General features: G+C 44.0%; 1 protein-coding gene across 2 annotated transcripts in view; it reads right to left on the bottom strand.

Annotated features, from left to right (window-relative positions):
• LOC147692364 (cytochrome P450 2G1-like) overlaps positions 1-25,838 on the bottom strand; it is a 905,835-nt gene that overhangs the window by 109,722 nt on the left and 770,275 nt on the right. For both annotated transcript variants that reach the window (XM_086938588.1, XM_086938587.1), the window contains one exon: positions 24,778-24,919. In XM_086938588.1, the coding sequence (XP_086794714.1) occupies positions 24,778-24,919 (142 nt within the window). The remainder of the gene's footprint in view (positions 1-24,777; positions 24,920-25,838) is intronic.

Raw genomic sequence — 25,838 nt, 5'->3', positions numbered from 1 at the left:
ATTAAGGTAACAGGATCCAACCATACTGAACAGTCACCCACTCTCACAAAGAGAGAAAGGAAGCGCCTGAGAAAAGCAAGAAAACTCAAACCACAGACCCGAGGGGTGCTACAAACTCAGTCCCAATCAACAAACAATAATTCCAACGGCAAAGAAGTTACACCGCAGTCAGAGGCTGCCCCACCTCAAAACAAAATAACATCAGAGCCAGGGCTACCTTCAATAACTAATTCTCCACCCAAGGAAACCTCTATTTATAACGGTCCAATAGAACGTATACGTCCAATCCAGAGCGCAAGGAAAGTATATAGCATTTTCAACCCTCCAGGCGAGAAAGCAGAATGCAACTCACGAAGTCCAGACTCAGTTCATAATGCTGAGATTGAGCAAGGATCTCAATCAAAAGCTAGCTCCCAACTCATGCAAGTACCAGCAAATGACGGGCAAGCAGACGCAGACAAACCCGTCAAGAGTAAGGCAAAAAAGACTAGAGACATGCTGAGTTTAGAAATTCAAGCATCATTAGTCCCGGCCCCTAATGGTAATGGTAAGGAGGCAACAAGCAGTGTGAACACATCTAATTCGCCCATAATAGAGCTAGAGGCAGAACGGGCAGGAACAGCCTCGTCAAATCCCGAAGAGAGAAGACGTCCAAAAGATCAAAAATGGCATATCCCAAGTAATAAAATCGAGGTAATTCCGCAATATTCTCGAGAGGGCCTCACGACATACTAAATAGAGGGTCCATTTTAAAACTCCTAGAAGTACTACCTGGTCTCCGACATATAAAATCAAGCGACTTGGTATCAATCGAGTTTAAATCAAACCCTCTCAAAGTTGCCCCTGAATCCACGATAACAACGTGGACCAAACATACTGTCACCGAATTATTCCTGACACATAGGGAGGACTTTGCTTTATGGGGCATAGAGATAAAAAAGGTGGAGCCTGCACGATACCCCAGCCCGTTGCAGAAAGAAAGTCCCAAACAAAGTCTTCTAAAAAATGCCAAAGGTCCAGAACAAAGAAGCAGTATCGAAGATGAAGCTCACCCACTCAGGCAAATTACAATTACTTTTGCCCATCAGGTCGCAGCCATACCCGAAAGGCACCAACAAGCCTCCCTGGTACTAACCCAAAGGAACCTAGAAGGAACCAACGATAGACGAACAACAGGGAAAGAGCAGGGCTGCAAGATCTGTTCGTGGAACGTCAACGGACTAAATACAAAGCTGGAGGAAGATGACTTCATAGAATTCATTACCCAGTACAAACTACTTTTGTTTCAAGAAACATGGTCGACAAAAAACACCCCGCTGGTGGGATACAAATAATTTTTTACATCAGCACATAAGGAGGCACGTCTTGGCAGGGCCAAGGGCGGCCTATCCATCTACATATCTACTGACTTCTCTTGGTCATCCAGCTGCATTGAACTAGACTCCACATGGATGCAATGCATCAAATTTGAAATTTCGCTCATTATGGGTTTATTTATCGTAAACTTATACATGCACCCCGGTGGAAAACACAAAGGGAAAAGGATAAAACAACTAATCACAGTAATTAACACACTGAAAGCCACCTACCCGAGCGATAACATGCTTATAACCGGAGATTTCAACCTGAATTTACTGCAGGGTGACGAGGGAATTCTCCCTACTCACATTGATCCGTGACAGGGCAACCAAAGTTAGAAAAGCGCAATGGGGAGGAAATGCGCTACCGAACTGGAGGCCCTCCACTTTTACACACTAAATGGAAGGGGCCCCTTGGACAAACCAGCAGCCCTAACGAGGGTTAGCAAGACTTCAGGTTCAACAATAGACTATACTTTGGTTGACCCCGACCTATTCCCTCATATCAAAGATTTCCATATTCAGGCACGGGGAGAAAGCGATCACTCCCCACAGACCGTCGCATTAACAATTCTGCCAACTAAGTCCGAGCAAGTGCAGCCTTTATCTTAGAATACCCAACTTTTCAACCTGCAAAGGCTAAATTGAAATGAAGAGAACATCTCCAACTTATTGGAGACATGCCACTCATTGTTGTCACCACCTGCCACGTCAAAAGACATAGTAAAGACCTGGGAATCCTTCGTGGCGGATATAAACAAGAAATACCAAAGTAAACGCAGAGGACAAAAAACAATAAGAAACGGAGGAGGAAAATGGTACACTCCAAAACTACGTTTATTAAAAAGGCAACTAAACGCTTATCTCAGGGCACAACGTAAAAATGATCTTCAACCACCACAACAAACCCTGAAAAAAATTGAATCCTTAAAAAAAGAGCTAAAACGCGAGATAAAAATGGCCAAGCGACAGCACATGGAAAAACTCGAGTGCATCATACTCCATGCAAGCAAACAGCGGAATTCCAAAGACTTTTGGGCCAAAATAAATCTCATGCTCAACGGCAAACATCGGCAATTTAACTCAGACATGACCGATCAGCTCACATCGATGATTAATTATATAACTTCACGCATGACACATCCACCGACATCACACTGGCACCACCATCTGAGTCCATTCCAACCCAAAGCCTGAGTTCAATGGCAGAATCAAAGTCCTCCGAATCCAAAGCCACCTGCAAACCATTGACACTGGAGCACACAGGAGCAATCGACCAAATCACAACGATGCAGGTATTGAATATCATAAAAAATTGAGAGCAGACGGAGCTCCTGGTCCAAACGTCTTCTCCAATGCTCTATTTAGGCAAGATCCAAAATTTTGGGCCAGCCAATTCTCTCCCTTGTTTTGTCACAGCCTAAGTACCGGGAATATTCCTGACTCCTGGAGGGGCAGCATTTTACACCCGATACATAAATCAGGGCCCCGCTCAGACCCAAAAAATTATAGGCTAATAGCCTTAATAGATGTAGAGGCCAAGATCTACGCATCAAATCTTTTGGTAGAACTGAAATCTTGGGTCAGCAGCAAAGGTCTAATCCCTCTGACACAAACAGGTTTTAGGGCTGGAACGGGCACTCTCACAAACCTATCCGCGCTAACCCTCCTGGCTAAAAAGGCAATTGATAACTCCACTACGCTTTACACTTGTTTCTTAGACCTGACAGCTGCTTTCGATAAAGTACCTAGATCCAAACTTTGGGCCTAAATGAAAGCCTGGGGCGCGCCGCCAAAGCTACTGGGAGCAATTATAGAGCTATACTCGCACACCTGGGTTCAAATAAAAAAAGGAGACGGCCGATGCCTAACTAAGAAATTCACAACTTTGACTGGCCTAAAACAAGGCTGCGTGTTGGCTCCCAGCCTCTTTAATATCTACACCGCAGACCTAGAAAGTGATCTACGTACAATCTAGGGAGATCCACCAAAACTGCACCAAACACCCATAGCCAGTCTACAATATGAAGACGACATTGTGCTCCTCTCAAAAACCCCGATCGGCCTACAACGTTTGATTTCCAAACTCGCGTTATACATCACCAAAGCACAATTAACTACAAACCTCAAAAAATCAAATATCCTATGCTTCTCCAGCTCTCGAAAGAAAAAAACAAAATTTGTATGGAGGATAAATTCTTCTACATTAACACAGGTGGACAAATATAAATATTTGGGCATTTTACTCGACCATCAATTAAAGTACAATCACCACTCAGAACTGGGGAAATCAAAAGCCAAACAGCTTCAATTTGCCTTTAAAACCATACAAAAACATCTAAGTGGTAGTTCCACCGGCCATATGCTAAAGATCGTAGATGCCAAATTCTTGCCATCGCTCACATATGGCTCGGAAATGATGGCAATCAGGGACTCCACAGTGCTAAACCTCGCCCAATCCAGACGGTTCTAAAACCTCTTTTCGATCCCGAGACACATCTCACAAGCCCAAATACGTTTGGAATATGGACTAACTAATCAGACTCCGACAAGACAAGGTGCTCTGGCCAAATACTACTGGCGCATGAGGGATGCTGAAGACAACACACTTGTCCACCTCTGCTGGCTAGAGGTCGAAAAACAGGCCGGGTCCCCTAATTCAACATACAAATCCCTTAGGCAAGCGCTCGATTCATTAAAGCTGGAAGATGCTTGGCTTTCACCTATGTCATACAACGCTTTCAAACAGCTTACCAACAAAGCCATCAAACAAGTATCGCTGCTAACGGACAAAGCCACAGTGGCTGGTAAAAGCCATGCCTGGATTGTGTTGCCAACTTACAAACACCTGAAACCTCAACCATACTTGCAAGACTGTTTTAGGGACTATTATAAGAGGAAATTAGGCATTCTGAGGCTGGGATGCTTTTCGAGTAAAGACCTCACCCCCAAATGGCAACGGTCCTGGCCAACTTCTGCCTGCCGTCTCTGCGGCAACGCCGTAGAGTCTTTATTGCATTTAATATGCATATGCCCGGTACTGCAAAAATCAAGGAAAAGGCTTTTGCTACCACTTTTAAAAGAAGCTCAGGCGAGAACTTGCAGGGCGGCTGTGATAGAATGTCTTAGCGGATCTCGATACAGCTAGCTTTCAAAACTATAAAATTCTTGGCTCATGCTGCTGAAGAGCTAGAAAACAAGGCAGTAATCAAAGATGACCCTGGCCAACTGGTCTCATCACAGCTGACCCTGGACCCTCACCTTCTTTCCTAACAGATACCCCTTTATTCTCACTCTTCCAGGTTGCGTTCTTCATTCTGAGTCAAAATGTGTATCTCCCACCAAATTACATTTATTCCCAAAGTATTTGCACCTTTTCCCAGAAAAATCATCAGTTGTTTCGAAGCTCCAATGAGATAGTCATACCTTCTTTCAGCGATATCTTTAAAATTTTACACTGCAATTGTATATTTGTGTAAGTTAGCTAAGATTACGTTATTTTAACGTATTATTTTTCAGGTGATTTGAAAGTTGTTTTTATGTTGACTTCACGATGTACATGCTGTTTGCATGGATGTAAGACCCACCCTTTTATGATTTTTACAAATCAAATAAAGTACATTATATATGGTTGCTGAAAGTTGAAGTCACTACGCTATAGACCATAGTTTTAGCCAAAACATCAGGGGATAAAAAAATGTAATCAATGACGGTGTTTGCCCCTCTCCCTATGAAGGTTGGAGCTCTCGCCTCGTTGTTACCAATACCTGGTTCAAATAAGTTCATGTTTGAGAGGAGACCCTCCAGGGCCACTCCCTCCTTACTGTGCTCAAAATGGGGGACCCCCTCACACGGAGACCCTCCATGAACGTCATTATAGCAGTCCCACAAGCAAGGATGTATATTAAAATCTCCCAGAAGAACCACCTCTGGGGCAGAAGAAAGATCTTGTTTATAGACTGACATAAAATGCTCTAGGGTGCTCAAATGCTCATTCAAAGATGAGCCCTCCCTAGAGTTATAAAAATTAATGAGTCAAAATTTCTGCTGCTCGGAAATAATCCATTCAATAATGAGGAAGTTCAGTGAGGCAGTTTCGAATTACTTAAAACCCCCTGCCAAATTCAGCAAAAGAAGGATAAGCAGTCCCCCTTTAGGTCTTCCCACTAATCCAGGAACTGCAGGGATGGAGAAACTAAGATACCCAACCAATGAAAAACTGGAAGAGATGTCCCAGGTCTCCTGGAGGGCAAGAATATCATGCTGCTTAATGAACTCCAGCCAAATGGGATCCGTGGCTTTAGATCTGATGCCTGCCACGTTCCAGGTCAAGATTTTGCATATGGGCCTCTGGGGTCCTACCTCAACCCTCTCCTCTGTCAGGCTACACGGTAGTCAATCGTTCGTGTCCATTGAGGCCAACGGGGGGAAACGATTGGTGAGACCTATCTCTACTGAGGGTGGACCTTCCTGCTGAACAACAACCAAATCGCTGGAGGATCCCCTTTCTGCCCTCCCTGACAACTCTCGCGTAGACCTTTGTTGTGCAGTAATATTGGCCTGATAGTGTGATGAGCGCACAATGGTGCGAGGGCGCCCTTCCTGATGTATCAAAGTAGTTTTCCTAACAGGCCTTATAGGCCTGTCCGGGTGATAAAAAAAAGCAGAGAGGGAGAGGTCTAATACCATCATTTGTCAGGTCTGAAGCATCCCAGAACAGCCTTTGTGCGCTGTAATGATTGTTAAAATTTACCACTAGGCAGTCCCCTGGAATACATTTTGGGTGACGCCCTACCCATCTAACCCTCCTTGCCATGATGACGGTGCTTGTGATGTTTGTTCCTCCACTACTAAACTGGTAACAACATTCCCTGGCCAATACCATTAGGTCGTGGGTTGTCTCGCCTGGACCAGCCCTTGCTGGTGAAACCCCTGTAAAAATGGCCACTAAAGGGGCAGCCTCCGGAGGCAACTCCAGGCAACTATCCCTATAGAGAGCCAGCTTAACTCCGTGGTTAATGCTCGGTGTCCCAACCCTCGTGGGCCTCTGCCCCTCCAGGACACCCCCATTAACCAGGCTTCTTTCCCTTGAAGCTTCTGGGGCCTTATTTATAGTTTTAACCCTAGAGTGAGTAACATTTAGATTTTGAGAGTTGACCAAGTTCCCTATTTGGCTTGATTGTTGTTTGAGAAAAGCATCAATTGTCTCACATTTGCCCAAAAGTCCTGCTACACATACATTTAGAGTGTCCACAATGTCTTTTGCGATGGCCACCAGTGCGGGTTCAAGTCTTGATGTGAACAGGTCTTCTAGAATGTTACAAACATGATCCCTTATGCTGGCATCCTGATGAGTAGCCTTACCCAGTAGATTTTTCCTCTTAGGAGCTTTTATCAAAGACCTTCGCCTACGGGTAATCTTGAGGGGGGGCCAATGGGGTTGTAACCTTTTGAGGGGAGTGAGAGTGCAGTGGACTTGAGGGAACAATAAGGGGCTCAGTGTGGAGGGGGTGTTTGCAATCACAATTGTTGGTTCCAATGGTACACTCGGGGTATAATCAGTTTCTAATGCTGGGTCAGTGTTGGCAGGACCCAGCCCCAGCTCCTTCTCAGCATTTACTATTTCCTTGGTCAAAACACCCACGCCAGAAGTCAAGTAAGAAATTATAGATTCCGATTTCCTGGGAATCTTAGCATGTTTACCTTGATGTTCGCCCCGGCAAAGCTGCTTTCTCTTCCCCATTGCGAATGTCAGTGGGGTGGCCCAGCCCGGCCTCTGCCGTCCTCGGACGGCCTCAGATGACCCGCCCTTTGCCCGGGCTTAGCCCTGGATGCTCCCGCGCGTGACTCGCGGAGCGAGAGGCGTTCCCTCCAGTTAAGGCACCTCCGGGTGCGTCGATGTCGTCACAGCTGCGCCTGCAGCCTGGGGCAGCTGGGTAGTGTAGTTTACCCGGCGGCGGCACGATGTTCAGCGTGGCCAGGCAAGGTTCCGTGTCCCTCACGGAGATGTAGGGAAAGGTAGCTGGATGCAAGATGTCAGCCGTTGCCCTCACGGGGTGCTGCTCTGAATGAGCTATGACCCCCGAGAGCTTTCGGCGCTCCCTCCAGTTCAGGCGCCTCCGGGCGCGTCGATGTCATCACAGCCCCGCCTGCAGCCTGGGGGCAGCTGGGTAGTGTAGTTTACTAGGCGGCGGTGCGATGTTCAGCGCGGCCAGGCAACGTTCCGTGTCCCTCACGGAGATGTAGGGAAAGGTAGCTGGATGCAAGGTGTCAGCCGTTGCCCTCACGGCGTGCTGCTCTGAATGAGCATGTGGTCTACCTAATTAGATGTTCGCGCGGTCTCGAGTACGTCGGGATGACCACCAGAGCAGTAAATACCAGGATCAATGAACATAAAAGCAATGTGAGAAACAAGAAAAGCACCACAAAAATGGCCACCCACTTCTTGAAAGAACAACATTGTGTTAACGATCTCAGCTGGACAGTGATCGAGCAACTACAGTCTGAGTCAGGACTGTTTGAAAAAGAACAACGTTGGGTGTTCCGCCTTGAGACCCACTTCATCGGTCTCAACGACAATATCCCATGGGGACACCTACGCTGACCTGATAAGTGCCCTGCCTAGTGATACATACAGGCTTCGTGGGGGTACCAATCCCTTTGCACAACACCATCCTTGTACTACCACCTAGCACTCCCTCATGTAGGGCTCAAAGCAATGCCTAACCTGTTCAATAGGTTTTTACCCATGAGGACAGGCTCATATTAAACATTTGTCACCCCACGCAAAACCAATGCGCAACGCTTATACAGAATGCTGAAGTGTGGAAGAGCATAATTTGTTCAGTACAGACCAGGGCAGAGGAGGCACTCATTATTGGCATTATGTTAGTGCAGTAGAGAGAGCTGAACCTCTCCTTATCTTTGTCCAGCTAGACTATCAACTGATAATGCATTGTGAATGAAACATTTGATAACCATTAATATTCGAAACCACCTACTATCAGAGCACGCCCGCATGCGCTAGCTATAGGCGCTCCAATTAACTAAACTGGACATGATGGCAGCCTTTTATCTTAGGAATACATTGACGGTCAACTGAGTGCAATTGAGAACAAATACTGCACATGCGCTCATTCCAAAAGAACACATGCGCATGCGCAGACTATAGGTGTTTTCACAAACTGAGCTCATATTGGTGGCAGAGCACACCACGCATGCCCCAACGGTAAGCGCCCTTACTCGCAGGCGTGCTATACCATCTACGCATGCGCTAACACAAACAACAAGGTGGGCATGCTCTAGCATTGAGACGCAGATGACAATAAGGAGAGCATACGTGCACACATGGAAATCCGGTGCACCCACGTTTGGACATGAGTTTAGATTCCGTGTTCGATAATGCAATTAGCACGTAATTTAAGACAAGTGGGAGTAGTATTTCAACTCGCAGCCCGCTAGAGACCTCAGTTCCAACTGAGCCATGCCGGGGGCAACAAGGCAGATACCGTTCTCCGTAATCGTGAGTAATAGACCAGACAGCGAGGTAAAACCAACTGCAACCTGTAAGTACCCGTGTCTGAGCCACCTTCTATTTTTCAACAGGATGCATTTTGGCTCGTTTGGTCCCCAAAATGCAATAAGGCTCATGAAGTACAACATACATTAAGAATAAGTATGTATTGGACAAATAATGTCATTAATTTACATTATCCTCCCAATAGTACAAGATCACCACAACCAAGTGGAGGATAAACAATAGAAGTGTGTGTTTTATGTTTTGTGTAAAGTATGTCTTGTCTATGTCCTTTTTTTTTTCAGGGCGCACAATCACGATTAGTATGACAATATTTGTCTAGATATGACTGCCCCAATCACCCCCTTCTTTTAGGTCACTGAACCAGGAGGGACATAACTATCAGTGAAATATTGATTGAAATTTATTATTTCTTTCCATGTCATTTTTTATAGGTTCGCTATTTGCGACAAACCTCCTTACATAAAGTGAATTAGGTACAATATAGTCTTATTAATCACTTTTCTGTAGAATACAAATTGTTTATAGTATACGTGAGTAAGGTGGGGATTTGTGCAACCCCGTCCTGAAGAATGAGTTTTTACTCTGAAACATGTCGACGCACACATGAGGTAAATGTACATTAAAATACATAAAAACCTCACCACACACTTTTTTAGCAGTACCAGCTCGGGGGCCCATTAAAACTTTTTTGCGCTACCCCACGAGCCAGGTAATTTTTAACCATCACTTAAAACACTTCAAACCCCACTACTCACTGATCACCACTACCCTACACACACCACACATAGTCTGTGTATAAGTGCTCCCACGTAGTCATAGGTAGTAGCACGCCGCATCCCGTAGAGGGGTGCGAAGACCCCAATGATGAAGCATGACACCAAGGGGCCTGTTGGTGTGTGAGGGGTATTTTAAAAACACTCAGTGCTCCCCACCATTGTAGGGACTACTCTCACCCACCAGTGGATTCCATTTGTTTTTGATAATCTCACCAGGGAGTACGAATCCACATCTCCTCTCTCTCCCCTATTGATTTTTTGTATAAGAACTACTGCACCAAAACTAAGGAGGAGTATAAAATAGAACTTAAAATATACCACATAAAGAAAAATGCACTGTGACTTCTATACCGGTAAGATTGAAAGGGAAAATAACTCCTCCAAAGAATTGTTTGTCATGCTAAAATCCCTACAGTCAACTGAATAACTAACTGAGCCACCTATTACTGCGGAGGAGTCCTGCAATAAAATTGCTGAATTTTTTGCCGGGAAAGTGGCAAAGATTTATGACACCTTCCCTACGGAAGCACAGCAGGGCAGGAGTAATGAATGCACTCTGGACACAGTATTTAAGGGAGAAACCGTAGATGAATTTAAGGTGCTAGAGCCAGATGAGATGAGGAACCTAGCTAGCGGAATCAAATTAGGATCCCCGAGGGACCCAGCGTGCCCAGAATTGCTGATGCAGGGAGATAATTGCGTTATGCCATTTTTCTTGGTGCTAATCACTCGCTCCTTCCAATCGTGAGAAATACCCTATGACTGGAGGCAAGCTATGGTCCGCCCTTTAAGGAAAAAACTGCAAAACAGACCATTCGGTGCTAGAGAACCTACGCCCCATCTCGCTTTTCCCATTTTTGGCAAAAAGTGCTGAAAAAGTAGTTAACATACAGTTGACCAATCATATTGATCAAAATAACCCATTGCACCCCTCGCAATTAGGGTTCCGAGCTGAACGTTATTCTGAGACAGCTTTGCTTCTGGCAACTGAAACCCTAAGACAGCACGTGGATGAAGGACATTCAGTTGCACTGATCCTGTTGGATCTCAGTGCAGCTTTCGACGTCTCTAATGGTCTCCTTCTCCAAAGATTAGAGTTGTGTGGTGTTAGAGGCTTGGCCCAGCACCGGATGGTATCCTTCTTGTCAGCGTGGGGTTTCCAGGTTATACAAGACGCACATACATCCCAGAGTTTTTCCCTGTTACAGGGAGTTCCCCAAAATTCAATCCTAAACCCCACGTTGTTCAATTTAGACATGGGGCCACTTGCTAATATAGTGGAAGGTCATAAGGTATCCATTGTATCCAACGCTGACGATACTGACCTAAACCCGGAACACATTGACGATACTGACCAAAACCCGGAACCCGGAACACACTGCCCATCAATTTTCCCAATGCATGGAGGAGGTAACAGCAGGATGTCCAATCATTGCCTGAAACTCAATTGCAGCAAAGCGGAGGTGAAGATAGTAGGAAGGACTCCATCTGTCCAGTCCTCTGCATGGTGGCCTGAGATGCTTGGCCAACTACCAACTCCGAAAGCAGAAGTAAAAACTCTTGGAGTGTGGCTTGACTCCAAACTGACTTTTGAGGGCCAAATCCGAAAGTCACAGTCAAATGCTTCGGCACATTGAAGGTTCTAAGGAAGATCCTCGACCTATTGCCTGTCAATGCCAGGAAAACTACAGTACATGCTGTGGTCACCTCTCAGATTGACTACGGCAATGTCCTGTAATTAGGGTCATCTAAAAAAAAGCAAATGAAGCTGCAATAGATACAAAATGCAGCAGCCCGCCTAGTCTTGAATCTCCCTAAAAAAACATTGATAACAAATGCCCTAGCCAGACTGCACTGACTGCCAGTGGAAAAAAGAATACTGTGTAAGACAATGTGCTACTGCCACCGCATCCTGGCTAAAAAGGTCCACGATACCTTCAAACAATGATAACAGCCTGCATACCCAACAGAATCCTGCGATCCGAAGGTAAAGCGCTAGCAAGGGTTCCAAGAATCAGAAAGGCTAGGATGGGTGGTCAGTCGTTTATATACCTGGCAGCTAAGCACTGGAATACACTACCAGTTGATATAAGAATAGAGCCATGTGAAACAACCTTTCGTAAAAAGCTGAAGACATGGCTATTCCTGCAAATGAATTAGAATTATCTCCTGAATCCTCCTGACACGTGCCTATGGGCCATGTGTTTATTTTGTTTCTACTCTCACCTTTTGCTTTCTGAAGTTCGGCTGCTAGCGCGGGACACTCCGGAGGTATAACCATGTGCTCTACAAATGGATAAATAAATAAATAAAATTGTAGGCAGCATTGGTTTGGTGCAGGAAGGGACACCTTCCTGCACAAATCAATCCTCAGAGGCATTTTCCTCTTTTTACTTGTGCTGCACAATGCAGCACACATAGAAAGAGCAAACAACAAGGAGAAATAAAGATATGTGTATTGGTAAATCAGTGAATGTGTCAGAATGCATGGGTGGATGAGTGGGAACACCCACACTTCGCCCATGGCGTGCCTCCCTGCCACATGGTAACACAAGTCGGCAATTTGCGCTGCCTTGCGTTACTCTAGATTCATCAAGCCATGCTAGTCCATGCAAGGTGACCTTGCGTGGCATGGAACATATTATTTATCATTTAGGTTTTGAATCACCATTGCACCCTCTTCTGTGTAGCAAGGGAGACGCAAAACCTTGATAAATATGGGCCTGACTGCTTTGCATTACGACTGCCCGAGAAAACTTTGTCTCACATTTAGGTTTGAGTTTGAAATGTTGTATTAACAAAAATACAATAATAATCTCTGAAAGACAATCATCTGATGAGGAGATTCCATTAAATCTCTGGTGCAGAGAAGCTGCATGAGAGAACAAAGATGCTGGAAGTGCAAAATGAAATGAGAATATATGTGTTTGGCTTTATTAGCACAGCAAAGCAAAACCTATTGCATTTGCCCGTGCTTATTTTTTTAGGCACTCTGGTCTACGTCAGTCCTTTTCATAGACAAACTCCACCACAACTTTAGGTAGGAGTATTTTTTTCATGTTTGAAACTAGAAGAAATAGTATAATGGTATACAAAAGTAGTTGCATTGGCTTTTGATTTTCTATTATTCACTCCAATGGTAGGATATGTTTGTAAACAATACTTAAGCCACAATGATTTTGTTAGACGTTATTTAGGCCATGTTATTCTGATACTTTACAGGTTTCATTTTAACTTCCACAATGGTGAATTTAGGCTGTTTTAAAGTGATGGTAAGAAATTGGGGTATTAGTTGAGGAGGTGAGTACCTACTTCCAAGAATAATTAGAAACCTTGTCAGGGCGACCACTAAAGTCACTAAATAAACTTGAGCTCAACTCGCTGGTAGCTATGGCACAAATCAGACAAGCTTACTTTCGAGGTAATGCATAATGTATTTATAAAGTACTCAAAGAATGATAAAGTCAAGAGAAATCCCAAACCAATTGATAAATAAAATGACAACAAAACCACAACAATCCAAGAAGTAGAACTGGAGTTATGAATATTTTCACTTTGTAAGTTTCCATATAGTGCCAAAAAGCATTAAACGCCAACGGCGGTCTTTTGGTTACTCTTGAATGAGAGTAGGGTAAGGTAGATTGCGATAGAGTGCAGGCCAGATATAAGGACCAGATTTGTTCCAGTGAAAACGTTTACCTTTTGTCTTAGTCACTAGATTAGAAGTCAAAAATCCTCAGTGGCGCAAGGTAGCAGGCTGTGGCTGAAGAAGGCCCCATGTCATTGTGTAGCCGATGGACAAGGTATCAGTGAAGCTTTGATGTTTGGTTGGAAAGCTCAGATGGGGAGACGTCTGGATTTTGTACCTTTTCCTGGTGAAGATATCTACCTTCAGAATTAGTCACTTGTTTGGAGCTCAGATTCGCACAGTGGGGCAAGGCTGTAGATTCTAGCAGAAAGTGCTTCACGAGGCTTGAAGCCTTCTTCATCAAGGTCATGCTGAATTGATTTCCCGCTGTGGTTTTTGCAGAGAGGAACGCAGCAGAGGCTGCCCGAATCATTCGCCCAGTGGCAATGCACCTTCATCATATCGGATTAGCAGGTTGGTCCTGGTTCGCCTTCACTTCTCGTAGCAAAAAGGTGGTAAAAAGTTTTAAAGAACTAGGTTAAGGATTTGTTAGGTGGAGTACACTCTGACAACAGCCAATTGTCCAAGACATTGGGGAACTGGTCAGTTGTGAATGCCGTAAAAGGCTGTTTGAAGCTTATTGTGCCCTGTAGCTCAAACTTGTGATCAGCTTTATGATCCTTGCTGTCTATTTCCTTGTCCTGAAAACAAGTGAGAGAGCAGCTCCAGTCTTCAAGGCTCTTCTCGGGTCACAAATAGCAGGTTCAGTCCTCCTCTGCTCTTCAACAGGTCTAGACGTAATCTGAGGTGGGTACTGAGTGTGTCACATATATGCCCAGTGCCAGGCTTTGGGTCGGGGGAAACACCTCACCTTTCTCTATGCTATGGGCTAAAAGTTACCCTGGTGACCCTACCAACTTTTGTAGCACTTCCAGTGTGTTTTACTGCAAATAGTCAAGCATTGCCCCCTCTTCCCAACCTCAAAAGTAATATGGCAGAACCTTTTGTCCCTTGTGCACAGATCCTGTGCTCACCCGAGAGGTGTGGCCATGGAAATGAGCAACCTATCCTTTTTGGTCACTTAAAACAGGTTCTGGGCCAGTTCCTCTCCCACTGGAAGTAGTGCATGACAAGCTAGGTGGACAAAGAAAGGAGGGAGGCCAATGTGTTACTTACAAATGCCTGTGACAGGGTAGGTCTCTTTGAGGTTTATTATTACATGAGTGCAGCCAAATAATGAGCCTCTCTGAGAAACAGAACACCTTAACAGACCCAAAGCCTTTGTCTCAGCTTGGGGAGCAAGTTCACACCTCATCAGGGGAGCTAAACAGCTGCAGAGTGACAGTTGGAAGCGTATTCAAATGGACCTCTAGAGGCTTTAGGTAGGTAATAGATGACTTTCTAAAAGTACCTTGTTTCAAATATTTATTACAAATCTGACCTTGCCAATAAATTAAATGTCATTTTGTATCTCAGTGCTTCCCTAATGAGCAACCAATCCTTTACAAGTCCTACTTTTAACATAACGTGTATTTGTACACTGTATGCTCCCCAAAGGGTGTCTTGATGTTGAATAACAGATGTTTATTGTTACCCAACTTAATGAGACTCAGTGCTACTTTTAAATACTATGCAACCTGCCTTATGGGCATCTAAGTCCATTTAGGGGTAAATTAATAATAATCATAATGAGGATTTAGGTATGTAAAAAGGGGTTATGTTGGTAGGTTGAATTGTGCAGATTAAACCTACATAGCCAGGGTACTGGTGGCAAGCCTGCAGTTGGGTTTATATTGTCACTACAGTGGGTAGCACAAAGACTGCTGCAGCCCACATGTGACACTTAACTTACAGGACATTGGAACACCACAATATCATATACTATGGACTTACATTTTAGTCAAATATGCCAATCAGGGGTATTCTAATTTCATTATGTTAAAAGGGGGAGCACATGCACTTTATAAGTGATTAGCAGCCAGTGAAAACAGTCAAGGCAAAAACCCGGAGTGCTACCACACAAGCGGTGGTCATTTAAAAAAACCAAGTCTGGTGCAGCAGAAGGCAGAGAGATCTACCAATTCCCATGGGAGTTTTCATTGCTAAAGCAGAAAAACTTGGAAGAGTATCAACTTTGACATGGCCTGCCCAAGGGCAATATTCCATGATAAAGTCCATACCCTTTAGAGAAATAGATCACTTTAACAGTTTAAGATTCTCGTTCAGCATTTGCATCAGATTTCTGAGGAATCTATGGTCTGTCTGATCCTGTCAAAATAAATCCAAACAGGAATGTTTCCGCTACTTCAGTGCCCAGGTCACTGCAAATGTCTCCCTCTAAATTGCACTCCACCTTTATTCCCTGGAAAGAAAAATCCTTCTGAAGAAGGTAACAGGATAGCCAGGCACTCATCATTTGGTTGTGAGAGGACAGACCGAATCCAATGCTCTGAAGTATGTGTCGATGAGAATTAGCAAACAGTATCTCAACCTCGCATTATCCTTAAAGACAATTAAACATGTATGCATCAAGTATTACGTAAACAGACACAAGGAAACTCAATAGGTAAAGTTTAGGAATGTGCTTGAGGCATCATATAATTAAAGTAAGCAAAATAAACAGTTGTAGCAGTACTGTATAGAATCAATTGTAAAACAACCCGAATTGCACTTTGTGCTCAAAGTGTGTATGTGACACAGAAAGTGGCGACGCAAGTGACAATAGTGATCAGCAAGGACGGCGCAAAGTGACAAAGTGTTTGTGTATTTACAGTGTATTAAATAAACAATATGGCTCAAAACAATAGTTTGAAATGTCATTTTTCATTTCACGACGGCGTTTTGATCCTCTTTATTCACGATCATCTTCAGGACCGAGTTGAAAGTAAGGACAGTGCTGATTGAAATGAGAAGACGATTAGACATCGGTGGTTAATTGAGCCTGTGGACCGAGTGAAGCGGTCATCGGCGGGGGCACCAATCAGGTATAGGCTCCGGAATTGGAAGCCTGGGGCTGAGTCAATCAGCGGGAGTTGAGGCAAAATCGCCACGATCTTGTGCAGGGTTTAATGCACTGTAAATACACAAACACTTTGTCACCTTGCGCCGTCCTTGCTGATCACTATTGTCACTTGCGTCGCCACTTTCTGTGTCACATACTCACTTTGAGCACGAAGTGCAATTCGGGTAGTTTTACAATTGATTCTTTACAGTGCTGCTACAATAGTTTATATTGCTTACTTTAATTATATGATGCCTCAAGCACATTCCTAAACTTTACCTATTGAGTCTCCTTGTGTCTGTTTACGTAATGCTTGATGCATCCATGTTTAATTGTCTTTAAGAATAATACAAGTTGAGATATTGTTTGCTAATTTTCATTTACCCACCCTAATCTCAACTTGGTTTAAGGGTTATACACCTGTAGTTCTATACAACTGAAGAATGTGTCTGCACAAGAAATCTTTTGAGAGTCCAGGTACCTTGATTACGGGTGCTCTTCACACAGCATCCTTCACTGTGTCAAAGGCTTTTTTGGCATACAATTGTCCAGATCACCTTTTTGGTTGCTTTTTGAAAATCAGCCTTGTCAAGGGGCAACAATGATGCCATACCCCTTGACAAATTTCTTGTAATTTCCAGTGAGGTCTAATAACGGCCTCTGTACAGAAGGTGGTGTACAGAAGGTGGTGTACAGCGGCGGTTCTTCCCTTAGGGCGGAGGAGCATTGTGAGTGCAGCAGTAAACCAACTTAAATTAATAAATAATCATTATTAGTCATTTAGTTTGATAGCCAGGGTGGGTGTGAGGCTTATTCCTGCGTATTTATTGCCAGCACCAGTAATGACAGTAAAGTGCACAGCGTGCATGTCGGATTGGCCGCTGTCTTGTGTCGGCCAGCCCGACATATGCATTTAAGATTGCACCAATGTGACTGTGTTAAACAGTTGGGGGGGGATTTGAGACCCAGGCAAGCAGTCTCACAAAGAGCGCTAGGTTAGTTTGCTTCTTCAAATCCTGAAGCTTCTCTCATGCTAAAACCAGCATGAGAGCAACTGCAGGATTGGCTAGGTTCACATTGGCCTGAACCGGAAGTTTCTTAACTCCGGCCTTGAACACCCTCGGAGATAAAGCAGTGCACGAGCACCTGGAAGCGATGGAAAAAGATTTTAACATGAGGAATTATTGAAGCCTGTATAGCATAAAGTGCAAGCATCTGACACAACACAATAAAAAAGGAGATGATAGAGGAGGACTAGGAATGAACCAAGAGAAAAATTTAATGCTTTCACTATCTGCTTCTGTCTAGGTGCATGTCCTCCCGTGTGCCTTGCATATTGCTTCTCCTTGTGGTTGTGTCTGCCTCATAGTCTCCATTTTCTCCAGTGTTCAATTTTGCTGGCGCCTGTGAGTGATCCTGTGACTGATCCCCTTGTACCTAACAGTAGCAGACCAGCATCCAAACCAAATTATTACTCGTAATGTAATGTGCACTTATATAGCGCGGCTGTCACCCAAAGGAAATCCTGGCACTTAAATTACCGACCAGCGAGGACAGAGCAAAATAGTCCAAGATCACTATCTGGGAAATATTCTAGTTTTCAGCTGCTTCCTAAACCGTGACAGGGCGTTTAGTTGCCTGAGTTCCAGGGTTAGTGCATTCCATAGCTTGGCTGCCGTAAAGCTAAAGAATCTTCCACCCATTCGAACTTTTTTAGCTTGGGGAATGAGAACCAAGCCCGCAGAGGAAGAGCACAGAGATCTGGCAGGGGCATACCATACAAATTTCCTTTGTAGGATTTTAGGCCCAGTTTTATTTACAGCTCTGTGAACAGCTCTGTGAACACTACAAAGTGCCTTAAAGTGTACTCTTTGTACAACAGGCAGCCAGTGGAGATCTTTTCAGGCCAGGGAGGCCGAAGATCCACATGGCCGGGTCAGTGCCAATTTAGCCGCCATAGTCTGTATTCTTTGTAGGTTCTTTAACGAAGAGCCTGGGGCACCCAAAAGGAGTGCATTACAATGGTCTATTCTGCTCAGGACAATACTTGTGTTTTGCAAAAGAGAATTTTCACCCTACAACCCTTTTCAAAATTCCTTCTAAAAAGTTCAGAGAACGCAATATACACCCTGAGGCAAGGTGTCAACAACTATTCCTTCAAAAAGTCCAAGGCATCTGCCGGTGGCATAGCAAGGCTGCCATTGCCCCTTGTGCAAGTAAGGTGAATGACCACCCCATCTGCTGCTAGTTCAATAAAATCATTCATAACTGGGGTACAGTGGGTTCCTAAAGCCACCAGTCCCTGGTACCACTGCACCTGCTGCTTTGTTGTTACCTACAGCTACTTCCCTCATGTGTGCACATTATCTGTATTTCACACATGTTTTTCTATATTTTCAGTAAGTTGGACCTGTGTGTGGGCAGGGAGTGTGCCCAAACCTGATGGAAGTATCAGGTTACATGAAAAAGCACATCTCAGGTGTCAACCTGTGGATTCATTGAGTAATACACTGGATTGGTGGGTGAAGGAAAGAAAAGTAAATATTTACTATGGGCTTTGTAATGAATGAGCACATACAGAGTAATTGTTTTACAGAGTTGTGCCAGCACTTTATTTGATTCTAAGCTTATTGTACACAGGGATAGCTTGTAAAGGAGGCTGACCTCTGGATCAGTACCAAACTTTCCAGGAAGGAACCAGGGGTGGTAGGGGTGTTCTTCTCCAATGCCCATTCGGCTACTGTTTGTCCTTTGCTCTCCAGTAGCCAGGACTAGCTTCTTTCCCTTCCGCGCTATGGTAGACATCTTTAATTTCAGGATCCTCTTTGCCTTTCTATCGTCTAAGCCTGCAGGCTTCAGGGTGTGGGAGGACACACTGCTCTCAGCTTTGGATGAGGCATGTATCCTCAGACTCTGGGGGCCCAATTACTCCTCTGAGTCCACTGCACGAGTATCCTCCTCTCCTTCTAGATCTGGGGCCACTGCAGGGCCATCTTCCTCTTCTTCCTCAAACTCATCCTCATCTTCTACTCCATCATCCTTTGCTCCTCTATTGTAGACTTCAGCATGCTGACCTCTCAGGCTCTGAGGACTATTTGGTACTCCAGATCTTGGAGACCTTGGGCAGTTCCAGCCCTCTATCCCAACACACCATTCCCAGATGTGCCATATTGAAGCTCTTAATGTTGCTGGTATTCACCTATATTCTCGCAAAAAGAACAGGTTCAAAATGTGAGGATATGAGTGGAATTTAGAAGAAACGCAAAACTGCTCAATTAAAAAAAGGAGAACATTTTTTAATTTAAAATTGAGTTTGGTGCCAGACATAAAGGAATTTTTGGTTTGAATTCAAATCAGTAAGTGGTACTGCACACATACTAGTTCTGGATCCCACCACTGACCACCAATGTAAGTAGTTAAAGCATTAGCTGAGGGAGGTAATTACCCACTTCAAATAATAACCACAATAGTTGTTAAGTGATCCACTAAAGTCACAAAATTCACCTGATTTCAAACCCAAGTAGCTATGACACAGAGCAGACAGGCTTAACTTAGTAATAAAGTCAAAACACAACAAAACAATACTTCAAACCCAATTCAGAAAAGTAGAGTAAATTGTAATATTTAACAGACACCAAAAGGACAACAATCCAATAAGTAGAACTATAGTGTGAGATCTGGCGGACTATTTGCCTTCCGTCCGAATAAGGAAAACCTGTTTTCCACAGACTACTGACCCCTTGTCTTTTATAGACAACTTGACCAATACTGAAGAGGCACGACTTGACCAGTACAAAGCAACGCTCTAAGACCTGTGTGTTGCATCCCTGGACGGGGAGGAGTCAGGAAGATAAGGATTGCAGGAGGATGTTTGTGAAGACACCTACTGAATCGGATTCAGGACCTCTGAAACAGTTTGGCCGAAGCGTGGAACAAGTATGACAGAAAAAGCCTCAGAAAAAAGAGGGGAAGAACTGGAGCGACTAGCCCTTTGTAAGTCGACTGCTGAGGAAGAATCCTGCTGGCATGCCAGCTGTCCCAGCCATACTCCAGGAAGAGCATGGCTAATGTAGGTGCATGATAGGGTTAAGACGCGGAGGAGGCGGGCGGGTAATCTAAAAGAAGTGGATACCGTAATACTTGCACAAGCAATATCATCATTATAAAATCTTCGTTGTTTACTCCTGTTACAAACTGGTAGTGGTTATGCTGTCAAGTGTCTATTCTAAACTCCCTCTTCCTTATTCAACTATACCTGCATCGACTGAAGATTAATGAGTATTTTCCCCTATTTTGAGTACTAATTACGCACTAGTCACAAAATAAATGGAGGTAAATCACTCATTATTTTCCCTTTATGTACCACCACCTCAACTGTCCTGGTTGTTAAGTAACTGGATGGAAGTCTGTGGTTTTGCATTGACTTTAGAGCCATCAACAGGATCTCAAAGCTTGATGGGAATCCCTGGCCAAGAGTTGATTTATTTGTTGAGAGATCAGGGTAGCCACACTATAGCACTACCTTAGATTTAAAGAAAGGCTGTTAGCAGGTTCCGCTGAATCCCTGTGTCCAGGAAAAAACAGCCTTTGCCATCCCTGATGGCCTATGACAATTTGCAGTGCTCCCTTTTGACCTTCATGGTGCCCAAGCCACCTTTCAGAGGCTCATGAATTTCCTATTACGACACCAAAACTGTTACTCCTCAGCTTACCTAGATAATATTGTTATATATAGTAAAACCTGGGAAGACCATTTACAAAACCTTAAATCAGTTCTCACAGAGTTGCAGAAAGCTCACCTCCACATTAATGCAATGAAATCCAGATTTGCATTTATCAAAATGAAATACCTGGGTTATCTCTTAGGGGAGTGTGTTATTGAACCCCAAATTGAAAAAATGAAAGCCATAACAGATACACCTTCTTCTTGGGGTTATTGGGGTATTTAAGACACTTTATCCTACAATACTCTGAATTGTTGGCCCCTTTAGCAGACCTCTTGAGAAAGTCAGTCTATCCGAAGATTTTTGAATGGCCTTCAGATGCAGTCCTAGAACCATTTCACAAGCTGACGACAGCCCTTACTATCAGTCCTGTGTTAATGTCCCCCAACTTTGAGAAGCCCTTCATTTTACAAACAGATGCGTCTAATGTAGGTATCTGAGCTGTTCTGTCGCAAACAGACCAGGAGGGTAGCAAAAAACCAAGGGGCTTATTTACTAGCCCCTTGCACCGGTAAAGAATGTTTATCGCAAATTTTTCTCACCGCAGGGGATCACAACGTGGTCGTTACAATGACCACGTTGTGATTCTGCATACCATTACTCCGCAAGCTGGAACAACGACTTGCGGAGGGGGGGGGGGAGGTGTTGGATTTAAAATACAACACCTTCTCCAGTGTCCGCACTGACTGGAGTTGGAATAGTAAATTATACTATTCCAACATCCAGCGCCCCCCCTCCGCAAGTCGTTCTTCCGACTTGCGGAGTAATGTTATGCGGACTCACAACGCGGTCGTTGTAACAACCACGTTTTGATTCCCTGCGGAGAGAAATACTGTGGCATTACATCACACATTCCCTTGCACCATTGGTGCGTCACTTTTCACATGGCAAAAAAATGAAATACGTGCGGCACAAGCAGCTTCTATATAGGCCCCAAAGTTGTTCATATTAGTGGGAAGTTGTTATTGAACAAAAATATCCTACCATCAAAAAGGGGGGTCTTGCTCTTAAGTGGGCTATTGAGAAGCTTCAGCATTACCTAGAAGGTCAACCCTTTTAAACAGATCATACGCCTCTTACTTGGTTATACAGAAACGAGGAAAAAAATGACAAGGTTCCTCATTGGTTTTTATCCCTACAACTGTATCACTTTGAGGTAAGGAACTGGAAGGGCAAAGATCAGGGTAACACTGATTATTGCTCCCACTTTCCCTTTTTCCTCATTTGGGAAAATCTTATTGAGAGGATGTGTGACCAGGAGGACCATTTGCCTTCAGTCCGAATAAGGGAAATTGTTTTACCACAGACTGCTGACCCCGCACCTTTAAAGACGACTTGGCCAATACCGAAGAGGCAGGACTTAATCAGTACAAGCATCACTGGAAGGGGAGCAGTTGTGATGATATGGATTGCAGGGGGAAGTTCGGGACAACGCCAATCAAATTGGAGTCAGGACCCCAGAAACAGTTTGGCCGAGCATGTAACGGGGACGCCAGCCATGGCGGTGGAACAAAGAGAGGAAGAACCACAGTGACCAGCCCTGTGCATGCAGACTGGGAGGAAGAATTTGTACTGGCATGCCAGCTGCCCAAGCCACACTCCAGGAAGAGCGTGGCTAATGCAGGTGCATGATTAGGTTAAGTGGTGGGAGAGGAGGGTAGGCAATCTAAAAGAAATGGATACTGTAAATCCCGCAGAAGCACTGTTAGTGGTATTAATTCTACATTGTTTACTCTTGTTATAAACTGGTGGTGGTTATGCTTTCAAGCACCCATTCTAAGCCCCCCTGTTCAACTATACCTGCATCAATAGAAGCATACTAGGTGCTTTCTCCAATTTTGAGCTCTCATTAAGCACTAGTCACTTCTGGATAACACCACGGTTACTACACAACCAACACCGTGGAAGTGGTGGCATATAAAAGGAAAAGGACAAGTGACCTACCTGCACATATTTTGTTTTCTCTCTGAGGGACCGGCAGAAAAGATTCCCATTGCCGGAGTGGCTGGAGAAAATGGAAAGAGCCGCTATTCCTATCAACCCTATTGACTGCAATTATTTTATGTAAGTCCAATAAAAGATATCATACGCTGACAGAAATCACTATTGTTGGCCTCTTATTATAAATTGGAAGTCAAAGCATAACAGAGTGGTAAATTTTTAAAGTTTAAAGTTCCAAATAGCACCAAAAAGCATTAAGAATCATCTGACTTCACTGGACCAGGATAAGGGTAAAGTTTAATACCAAATGTGAGGGTACACAGGTTGGATAGAGGGACCAGGTTTGTCCAGGCAAAATGTTTCACTTTGGGATGCAATTTCTGGAATGGGAGTCAAAATCCATCAGAGTAATGCAACAGGATGTGGCCAAAGATTGCTACACATGGTCATATAATTGTTGGGCGAGGTTTCAGAGAAACCATTGATTCTGACGTGTAAACTCAGAGTAAAATAAATTGGAATTTCATGCCCAGAGAAGGTCCCTTAAGGGCCAGATACTTTCCATGCATTTTTGAGTTGAAGATGTCTGTCTTCAGATTTAGGTCCTAATTACAGGTGTAGCAGTCCTACAGCGGTACCCTACACCAGAGCTCTGTGAGAGGACTGCCATACCCATCCACATACCACCCACCAGATTAGGTGTTTAATCCTCGCCTGGTGGGCGGTGCTGCAGAGGTCCCACAGCAGTGCCTTTTCAAAGGCTCAAAGGAGAGCCTTAGAAAGTAACAGCCGTGGAAGGGCCGTAGCACATTCCTGCTCAATAAGAAATGCACCATGACTTGCATTTCTTTCAGTGCCTTAACAGGGTGGTGCTGAAATACAGCAGGGCACACCATGTGCCCCCCTGCCTGCACCCCCATGCACAGAGGGGACAGGAGTTCCTTGCCTCACCACTACCCTTTCCATAGTGCCTTCACCTCCATAGAAAGAACTGCGATGAGGCAACTCATAATATGCTCGGCGCTGCCAACATATTGCTGTCTCTGAATGCTGCGCCTCCGCAGGGGATCACGGATCCCCAGCTGACGCAGAAGTCTAGTGGCAGTCCAACCGCCAAAGTCGGAATACGGCAGGCGGACTGACAGTCTGGTAGATACATGGACCACCACTGCGACTATGGTAGCCCAATGGACGCACATAGCTGTTTCGAGCAGTAGCAGCCCCCCCCCACCCCCCCAGCGCCTTGAGACCCTAGCGGGTGAGTAGCACGCTTTACAAATACTCTTGATTGATTGATTGAATGAGGCCCTAAGTCAGTTTTTGAGAGCTCAGATTTGTTCAGTGGGAACAGGCTGCAGGCTATACTGAAGAGGTCTCTATGAGCCTGGATAGCTTCTCTGCTAAGTCCACTGGAATCAGATGTGCTGCTGCAGAGGAGAATATAGCTGGAACAACCTGAAAAAAGACCCGTTTTAGAATATTTACTAACAAATCTGACCTTGCAAATGAAATGGGCTTGTAATAAATATTTTTAAAAGTCCAGACATGAATTCTGTATACTTAACTATATAAATGTACCTTGGGTCCTCAATATTTTCTACACTATATTCTGGTAGCATTATAATCAGGATTTGATATTAGGATGAAATATCTTCCTAAAGCTCAGTAACTTTAGAACACACATTTACTTACTTGCCCGATTACCAATGCATCCCCACCTCTTCATTACATCATGTAAGACAAAATATTACCTATGCATTAATTGGAAGGCATAGTGTCTGATTTACTAACACAGATTAACCAACTTACCTGTAGAGAATGGCACAAAGGCAATATGTTTCTTAAAACAACCCTTGTCATCTAAAAAGTGTCCAGGATCAAATGTTTCCGGGTCCTTAAATTGTGCTGGGTCCTTTAAAACTGTGGTCAACATTGGCATCACATTGGTTCCCTAAAATATAAAATAAAAAATGTTGGCAATAAAGGTGCATCAAAGGGGATTCAAAGGCATAATTTTCACAGAAAGCTTATGTTGTAGAATTTTAAACAAAAGTAAGCAATCCAAATTCACTTCGTCCAAATGAGTTTTCTAACACATATTTTTAGGCCCACATTTAGAAATAAAAGGTGGATTACAGGTAGATTTATGATGGAAATATTTGTTAACACAATTGGATAGTGCAATAGTACCCTTGAGTTAACATTTTTCCTATATGATTTTGCATATTTTAGGGAATTTCGCATGAGGTCTTTACAGTTAACTACATTGGTATGTATGAGCATTGAGTTCAAGCGAGTACCAACATAAATAAAAATACCCCCCCACCTGAAAGCAAAACTCTAATGACACTGAATGAGAAACAGCAAGCCCAGCACTTCCTATTTAGTTCTCTTCACCTGTACACACTCAGATCTATTATGCATGCTCCCCCTTCCATCAATCTATTTCATGATCCTTGAACCCACCCTTTAATTAGCCCTAGAATTCACTGACATTTCTTAAATACATCCGTCAACTCATTGTTTCCTCCAGCCTTTCACTCATCCCTCCTCTCACTTTTCCACTTTTCCATCTATCCATGCCTTCTTTCATCATTCGATCCAATGACCATTCCATTTATGCATCAATCAACCTTTATTATTCAATTTGTGCTATCAGCCTTTCATCCAACCTACCAGCCACCCAGCAATCCTTTCACTTTACTTCCAACCGTTCATTGATTAATGCTTTCACCGCTTAGTGCAACCTTTTTTGCTTCCACCCATTAATCCTTGCACACTTCCATTGTTGTTTTCACTATTCCTCCCCTTCACTCGATTATAATGCTTTATCTGCATGTCAGCAGACGTAAGAGGCCAATATAAAATGA

This window comes from Lissotriton vulgaris, chromosome 9, assembly GCF_964263255.1.
Source record: "Lissotriton vulgaris chromosome 9, aLisVul1.2, whole genome shotgun sequence".
Lineage (NCBI taxonomy): Eukaryota > Metazoa > Chordata > Amphibia > Caudata > Salamandridae > Lissotriton > Lissotriton vulgaris.
This window is presented reverse-complemented; position numbering and strand designations above follow the sequence as displayed.